The sequence below is a fragment of the Ctenopharyngodon idella genome, chromosome 3 (assembly GCF_019924925.1).
Source record: "Ctenopharyngodon idella isolate HZGC_01 chromosome 3, HZGC01, whole genome shotgun sequence".
Classification (NCBI taxonomy): domain Eukaryota; kingdom Metazoa; phylum Chordata; class Actinopteri; order Cypriniformes; family Xenocyprididae; genus Ctenopharyngodon; species Ctenopharyngodon idella.
The window spans coordinates 19,640,313-19,649,734 of record NC_067222.1 but is presented as its reverse complement, the minus strand read 5'-3'; the positions used below and the strand labels follow the sequence as shown (position 1 = coordinate 19,649,734).

The 9,422-nt window shown below is 33.7% G+C and overlaps 1 protein-coding gene across 1 annotated transcript; it reads right to left on the bottom strand.

Annotated features, from left to right (window-relative positions):
- Window positions 1-161: 161 nt before the first annotated feature.
- Window positions 162-9,188, bottom strand: hagh (hydroxyacylglutathione hydrolase). Its single transcript, XM_051887472.1, has 9 exons — window positions 8,994-9,188; window positions 7,041-7,204; window positions 6,902-6,966; window positions 6,686-6,803; window positions 5,939-6,047; window positions 4,369-4,472; window positions 4,146-4,247; window positions 3,976-4,055; window positions 162-1,022 (listed from the first exon to the last, which is right to left on the bottom strand). The coding sequence occupies exons 1-9, from the start codon at window positions 9,061-9,063 to the stop codon at window positions 923-925; spliced, it is 912 nt and encodes a 303-aa protein (XP_051743432.1). The 5' UTR covers window positions 9,064-9,188; the 3' UTR covers window positions 162-922.
- Between the last annotated feature and the right edge of the window lie 234 nt (window positions 9,189-9,422).

The following is a 9,422-nucleotide window of genomic DNA, read 5'->3' as shown; positions in this document are numbered from 1 at the left end:
TTTAGATTTTTGGTGTTATAATAAGAACAACAAGAACATAATTACTATTCTGTAATTAGTAGTTAATATTGTTTCATACAAAGCGGGTAATAAAACAATGCATCATTAAGAAAATATGTGTAGCTGCATTTCTAAAAAAAAAACAAAAAAAAACAGCTGCGTACATTTATATTAAGACTTTATTCAGTTTGAACACTATGATTATAATTACATTTTCTCTTTGTTACTTTTGATAACTAGTGCAAGATTGACAAACAATAACTGGATAAGCTAAACCAAGATGAAAAGCTGAAACCAGTATGCAGTGTTGAATATTTTCTACATTCAAAATCAGTCAATAACATAAAAATAAACGCAATTAAATCAAATGCAGTTTTCTTATGGACATTAAAACACACCAAATAAAATTTTGCTGGAACACCTCGCTTTGTTAACATTGCCATAACATCTTAAAAATAAATCTTTTTGATTTACAAAATAAAACATTGCACATTAAGATGAAACTTTTTGAAATAAAATTATAATTTAACCACACAGCATTAGTTCAGACATGGCCTGGATCTTCCCAAAAATAAAACTTACGCAAGCTTACGTAAATAAAATTTGGCCTACAACACAGACTTAGTACATCTGTGTTTTCTTTAAATGCAAATTAACGACATACATGTATTCTTTCAACGATGAAAACATTCTAAATAATATCTGTTTTTGATCTATTGCTTGTAACAATGATTTAAATACATTGTTTTACAGGTTAACAATCCTGTGTATTGCTCATTGAAGACGATACACTGCCCAAAAATTGTGCTTTTGCTATAAACGAAGCGTATGTAAATACCAACAGAGTCCTGCTATTGTTAGAGAAACGATGAGCGGAGATAAGCGTAGTGGTGATGGCCATTGCAAAGACAAGCTCAAAAGATCAGTTCTTCGGGACTCTAAAGCTGTCCTTCTCCTTACGGATACTTCTCATGGCTTCAATTGGGTCACTGGTCCCAGCATGCTCCTGTACGGACTTCTCTCTGTAGTGAAAACACATGAGGAAATTAGTAAATTAGAATTAGTAACTTTTTTTTTTTTACAATAAGGTCTCATTTGTTAAAATTAGTTAATGCATTAACTAACAATGAGTAATATATTTTTAAAGCATTTTTTAACCTTTGTTGATGTTAGCTAAAAAAATGTCAATGTTCATTTTAGTTCACAGAGCATTAACTAATGTTAGCAGATACAACTTTTGACCTTAAAAATGTATTAGTAAATGCTAAGATTATCATTAACAAGTGCTGTAGAAGAATTTTGATTGTTAGCTCATGTTAACTACCATAGTTAACTAATGAAAACTTATTGTGTTACCAAAAAGCCAAAATGATTGTCTTTATTGTTTTTAAAGGTGCAGTGTGTAAATTTTATGAGGATCAATTGACAGAAATGCAATATAATATACATAACTATGTTTTGAGTGGTGTATAAGGACCTTACATAATGAACCATTATGTTTTTCTTACCTTAGAATGAGCCATTTCCATCTACATACACCGCGGGTCCACTTACATGTTAAGTTGCCATTTTGCGCCGACATGTTTCTACAGTAGCCCTAAACGGACAAACTGCTCTACAGAGCGCGTTTGATTGACTGGCTACTCTCTGCCTTCTCAGACGAGGACATCTTTACCCTGTGTTGGCCACCATAGCTTATCTATATTGCAATTTGTAACCTCACCACTAGATGCCGCTAAAATTTACACACTGCACCTTTAAGCATTTTAATATAGATTTGAATATACATTTTATAATTTATAATTTTTATATATATATATATATATATATATATATATATATATATATATATATTATATACATATATATACACACACACACTTTTTCCCAATTTTCTCTTTTTTTTTTTGTTTTGTTTTGTTTCTTTGTCTCTTAAAGAGACAGTTCACCCAAAAATGAAAAATTTCTCATTTACTCCCCCTCATGCCTTCCCCCATGCATAAGACCTTCTTTCTTCAGATAAATACAAACGAAGGCTTTTAGAAAAATAATCAGTCTCTGTGAGTCCATATAATGGCATAATGGCATTGGCCGCTCGTTTGACGCTTGAAAACCAGCAATTGTGACAGTACTCCATACAACACCAGTGGATGAATCATTGACTTCTGAAGCAAAAAGATAGGTGTGTGTAAGAGAAATAATAATCAGTGTTGGTTAAAGTAGCTAAAATTGGTCGCTAAATGTCGCTAGATGACATCATACTGGCGCGTCCACTGAGCTATGTTAATATAAATATAGATTAGTTGGCGAGTCACGGAATCTAGATAAGGTTTGTCCTAGAAGTTGCTTAATTTGTCACTAGGATTTTGAAAAAAAGTCTCAAAAGGGGCGGGGAAGTCACTAAATCTAGCGACAAAATCGCTAAATTGTCTGCACTGATACTAATATTATTCACTCTTTTAACTATAAATCATTAGCTATGTTTCTATTCACCTATTTTTATGTACATGTTGGGACACTGCATTCAAAATAAAACAAAAAAAGCTGGATGGAAATGTCAAGATAATGTGCATAAATTCTAAAAATGCACATAAAAATGTGCATTTTTATCCGTTAAGAAGACATGCACAAGAAGTACGATGGAAACGCATTTACTGAATAAATCCCTCTATGCGCAACAAAGAATTCGCGTGAATTTGCCTCAACAGTGGCTGTGATTGGATAACTGAACTAACCAGCGAATCAGTTTCATCGCACAGCAACTCAGGTGGTTTGATCGGTCTGAAACACCTGAGCTAAAGTTTGTCATCAGAATGACTTGGTTTATTTCCCTCCCAGAAGCGGCTCACACGATAGGGGTTATGCGCAATCTAACTTCCGTTTTCTGTAAAACAGATTAGATCGCTTCCGGTTTAGGTCTTTTGTATGTGCTTCATGAAAAATTAACTGTTTTATGCAAGATAATTTAAAAGGAGCGAGCAAAGTTGAGCATAACTGATGTCCCCCGCATATGCAGATTGATATTTAAAAGCTTTTTAAATTTTTCTTTCTTCACACTAACGTTTAGATATTTAACAGAATAAAACACCTATAACAGTGTGAACTAGGTAATTTCACTGATTACCTTAAAAGTCCATAGATATGCCGTCAGTTCACACTGCTGTTAACACTTTCTCTGACAAGCGGATGCAATGAGACCAGTTTTCCGGTTTGGTCATGTGACATTCGACATATACCCTACTGCGTTCACAAACACCAGCATCCGAACACAAGATAACATGACAGCGTGTATTGCATTTCGTCTGTGCGTTTTGAGACGCAAGTCATTTATGCCACAGAGCCACAGTTTTTTCCCTGAATGCAGCAATTTCAATTTTTATTACAGATATTTTGCGCCAATTTCCCATGTAAAGCTCTCATGAGAAGTAAAGCAGAAGCACAAAGGATCGCCACTTCTCACGCGAAGTTCACAACACACGCTTCACAATGTCCCTCTTGTGAACGCTCGTATGACAGCAGACCGGAAGTGATGTTTTATAGTTAAAAGAGTTTATTAGTATTTCTCACACACGCCTATCTTTTTGCTTCAGAAGATATGGATTACTGTCACGATCGCTGGTTTTCAAGCATGGTTTACAATAAGGTTTTCAAATGAAACCTTATTGTAAAGTGTTACCAAAAAAAAAAAAAAAAAACAATATTTATTTGAAAATAAATGTCTTTATTGTTTTTTTTTAAGCATTTTAATATAGATTTTAAAATGTTTTATTATTCTATATATATTTTTTTCTATTTTGTCTCATTTTATTTGTTTCGTTTTAGTCCCATAATGTTTTTCACTAAGTTCCAAACCCATGCTAAAATTTTATCAGCAATATTCCAAGTTAACTCGTGTGTCAAGATCATGTGAAATGCACAAACAAGTAAAGTGCAAGACAGTCTATATGATGTATATTTGGGAATGATTTCACATACCTCACTCTCATGAAGGGGTTAAATGTGAACTCATCAGCCACCGTAGAAGGAATGGTTGGCTCTCCGTTATCATATTTTTCCTAATCAATGTAAGACAAGGTTATTCAAACACTTGCACAATGACAGTATTTGCAGCCTAAGTAAATGTATGTTAAAGAAGAGTTAAACACCTTAGCCCATGCTAACTTTGTCCGGACGGCCTCGTTTTTTGGCTCAACATGCCGTGCAAATTTCAGATTATTTATAGTGTACTCGTGCCCACAGTACACACGCTGAAACCAAAGGAAACTGGGAGTTTAGAACATGCGACTTTATATTACCTAAAATAACTGTTTTTACAGTAAGAGTTTAGCACAAAGACAGAGATTTGAGTTTAGAAGTGGGAATTGTTACCGTCTCTGGAGGAAGACGGCCTAAAACCTCGATCAGGGCTTTGTACATCTCATCAGCGGTACCTTCAAAAAACTTCCCACAGCCAGCCACGAACAGAGTATCACCTATTCATAATGTGAACATAACAAGAAAAAACTGCTTGTTAATACAGTTCTACAAAGTTTGCACATGTCAGACTATCACAATAGTTTTTGTAGTCTCTGCTCATAAAGGTGGAACTTTTTTTAATTGAGCAAATTAAATCAGTAAAGTTGTTAAATAGCTAAAGAATTACTATTTACTTAGTGTACACTACCGTTCAAAAGTTTAGGGTCGGTACGATTTTTGTCATTTTTAAAGAAATTAATATTTTTATCAATCATGGATACATTAAAGGGTTAGTTCACCCAAAACTGAAAATAATATCATTTATTACTCACCCTCATGTCGTTCCACACCCGTAAGACCTTCATTCATCTTCAGAACACAAATTAAGATATTTTTGATGAAATCCGATGGCTTGCATTCACAGCAATGACACTTCCTCTCTCAAGATCCATAAAGGTACTAAAAACATATTTAAAACAGTTCATGTGAGTTCAGTGGTTCTACCTCAATATTATAAAGCGACGAGAATATTTTTGTGCTCCAAAAAAACAAAATAACGACTTTTCAACAATATAGTGATGGGCCGATTTCAAAACACTGCTTCGGAGCTTTACGAATCGAATCAGTGATTCAGATCTCAAATGGCTAAACTGCTGAAATCACGTGACTTTGGCGCTCCGAGTCACTGATTCAATTCGCAAAGCTCAGAAGCAGTGTTTTGAAATCGGCCCATCACTATATTGTTGAAAAGTCGTTATTTTGTTTTTTTGGCGCACAAAAAGTATTCTCGGCGCTTTATAATATTGAGGTAGAACCACTGAACTCACATTAACTGTTTTAAATATGTTTTTAGTACCTTTATGGATCTTGAGAGAGGAAATGTCATTGGTGTGAATGGAGGCCTCACTGAGCCATCGGATTTTATCAAAATATCTTAATTTGTTTCCCGAAGATGAACGAAGATCTTACAGGCGTGGAAAGACATGAGGGTGAGTAATAAATGACATTATTTTCATTTTTGGGTGAACTAACCCTCTAAAATTGATAGAAAGTGACAGTAAAGACATTTTTTAATGTATAAAAAGTATAAATGCTGATCTTTTAAACTTTCCATTCATCAAAGAACAACATTCTTTAAACGTCAATGTTTTCAACATTGATAATAATAATAATAATAATAATAATAATAAATGTTTCTTGATCATCAAAACAGCATATTAGAATGATTTCTGAAGGATCATGTGACACTGAAGACTGCAGTAATGATGCTGAAAATTCAGCTTTGATCACAGGAATAAATTACATTTTAAAATATATTAAAAAAGGAAACAGTTATTTTAAATTGTAATAATATTTCACTATATTACTGTATTTGATCAAATAAATGCAGCCTTGGTGAGCTAAAGAGACTTCTTTCAAAACATTTACAACATTTTACTAAAACCCAAACTTTTGAACGGTAGTGTATGAAAATATGTCTTACCCGTAAACACAGCTGGTGGTTCAGTGCTGTTTTCTTTTGTTACAAAATAGCAGATGTGGCCAGTGGTGTGACACGGCGTAAACAAACACTTTACATTCAGAGAGCCCACCTGGAATGATCAAACAATCTGAAATGTGTCCAGCGGTATAAAGCGGATGCTTCTGATTGGCTAAGCTGCATTCAAAGCCAATTTGTGCACATGTGTTTATACACTACCATTGAAAAGTTTGGGGTTGGTAAGATTTTTAATTGTTTTTGAAAGAAGTCAATTTATACTCACTAAGGCTGTATTTATTTGATCAAAAAATACAATAAAAACAAAAATATTGTGAAATATTATTACAATTTAAAATAACAGTTTTCTATGTTAATATATTTTAAAATGTAATTTATTCCTGTGATCAAAGCTGAATTTTCAGCATCATTACTCCAGTCTTCAGTGTCACATGATCCTTCAGGAATCATTCTAATATGATGATTTGATGATCAAGAAACATTTCTTATTATTATCAATGTTGAAAACAGTTGTGTTTTTGTGGAAACCTTTTTTTTTTTTTTTTTACATGATTCTTTGATGAATAAACGTTATTCTAAGAAACAGAAATTTAAACATTATAAACATGTCACTTTTGATCAATTTATCGCATCCTTGCTGAATAACCCTATTCATTTCTGTAAAAAAAAAAAATCTTACTGACCCCAAACGTTTGAACAGTAGTATATACATATTATATAAACCAGACTTACTTTGAAAGTGTTGTAGTGTGTGACTTTCTGAGTTAAAGCTCCCACTCTGTCATCTCCGCCGTACACTGTCAGTCCCGGCATGAGCTTCACCAGCTTCTCGTTACCTCCAGCATGATCCCTGGAAGTTATGAATCATCAGCTCTAATTCCCATATTAGTGCACATGGGCTACATACATAACACAGAATGATTGTACTTTATCCCAGGTCTGACTTACCAGTGATGATGAGTGGTCAGGACAGTCTTGAGCTTCACGCCATGCTTTTTGACCGCATCTACAACCTGAGACAGATGACAATTATGAAGCCGTGGGACGCACAATATAATGTGTAATATGCACAGTGAAATATTCTTACTTTCTGGGGCTCTACTGGATCGACTATGGCTGCTTCCTTCGTGTCTTCATCGATGAGGAGGTACATGTAGTTGTCGGTGAGAGCAGGAAGCAGTTCGACCTTCATGTCTGACTGTTCCACCAGAGATGACTTCCTAAGAGCGGAGTGAAACCAGGCTGTGGGAACTTCAAAACAGAGATTCAGGATCAGTACATGTTCTAGCTTGAATAACAGGTTTTCATAATTTCAAAACATGATAAAAAATATGTACTATGGTTAACAAAGTTGCCAACAAATTACTAGTCACTACAATTTTAGTTAATGTACAGTACAATTTTAATTTTCTAGCTGATAAAAGCTGGTCATTTATGGTCATAAGCTGGTAGTCGACATTGTCTAAGCTCTTGAGGAACTGGTTAGACTCATTGTGTAATTGTGCTTCACCGGGGTGACTACTATGGACTGGTATGACCTGCTTTTCCCAATGTTCAAATGCAATTAATCAAAATGGCAAAAAAAAAAGCTTCTCAGTGTAAAGGAGATCCTACATTTATATGTGACCCTGGACCACAAAACCAGTCATAAGTTGCACTGGTATATTTGTAGCAATAGCCAACAATACACAATTTTTCTTTTATACCAAAAATCACTAGGATATTAAGTAACGATCATGTTCCATTAAGAAATTTAGTAAATTTCCTACCGTAAATATATCAAAAATGTATTTTTGTGAGTGGATATGCATTGCTAAGGACTTTTAAATGGTTGTATATCTCGGCCAAATATCCTATCCTAACAAACCATACATTAATGGAAAGATTATTTATTCAGTTTTCAGATGATGTATAAATCTCAATTTAAAAAAAAAAATTGACCCTTATGGGCCAGGGTCACAAATATTATGATTATACTGTTATTTTGAGAACAATTACTATTAGTAACTTTAGTATTTCGGTGGAAACTACAATTAGTAGTAATATTGTGAAACAATATTACAATTTTAAATTCTATTTGAATATATTTTAAAGAATATATCACCAAAGCTGCATTTATATGACCAAAATACAGCAAAAACAGTAATATTGTTAGATATTATTACAATTTGAAATAACTGTTTTCTATTTTAATATCTTTTAAATTGTAATTTATTCCTGTGATCAAAGCTGAATTTTCAGCATCATTACTGCAGTCTTCAGTGTCACATGATCCTTCAGAAATCATTCTAATATGATGATTTGATGCTCAAGAAACATTTATTATTTTTATTATCAATGTTGAAAACTGTTTAGGATTTTTGTGAAAACCGTGATACATTTTTTTCAAGATTTTTTTGATGAATACAAAGGTCAAAAGAACAGCATTTATTTGAAATAGAAATATTAACCCTACTAACCCTAACATTATAAATGTCTTTACTGTCATTTTTAATCAGTTTAATGAGTCCAAGCTGAATGAAACTTAATTTCTTTAAAAAAAAAAAAATCTATAATTTATGGCAAAATGAATATCTATAATACTCAAATTGAGCAATGTTTTGATGCTGGTCTAGTCAGTCCCTCCATATTGCATCTAATGCAATACTGTAAAAAAAAAAAAATGCTGTATGGCAAATACACGTCTGTTAAATGGTTTTACAACTTTTAAATTCACAACGCAGAATTAACAGAAAGCACTAAGTGTTTACAATTACGTCACTCCAAACGCACGACATGTAAAGTGTTGAATTTTACATATTATATGATCACTTTAATCGTGTATGCATTATGGATACATGCCACACGTCATGCTCGGTGACATTAGTCAACAACTAAGATGATGTAACTCTACTCTGTCTGTATAGGGAACAATTCTTTTACTAGATCAAAACACTGACTGCAAATACACCAAAGGTTCTGTGACAGCACGGACATATGGATGTATCGCTAAAAAAGGCATTGTGATCATGCGCGAGTAAAGATCCTCGTGTAAACATACCGAATTTATGCGAGACAGCTCCGAGAACACCGAGAGTGCAGGCACTCGCTGCCAGTGTCCTGAACCACATATCAGGACTTCAGCTGTCTGATATTACAGTCAGCACAGGGAGGAAGTAGAAAGTCTGGTTTAAAGTGCAAATCAGCCCACTTTTTAACTTTGACCCCTCGTTTAACCAATCCAATACGAGGGAGTGTCGCGCGTTCAGTAACTCACGCTGTATTTGAGGTTATTTACGAATCCTACTATAGTGAAGGCGTGGCTAATTATTCAGAACTCATGTCACATGACCTAATCAATATTCACGAAACGAGCCTTTTTAAAAACGTATAAATATATATTGAAGAGTCATAAAAATACAATACAGAGTAACAACAGTAAGCATGTCTATAAGAATATTTGTAAATAATATTTACAAATATTATGAGG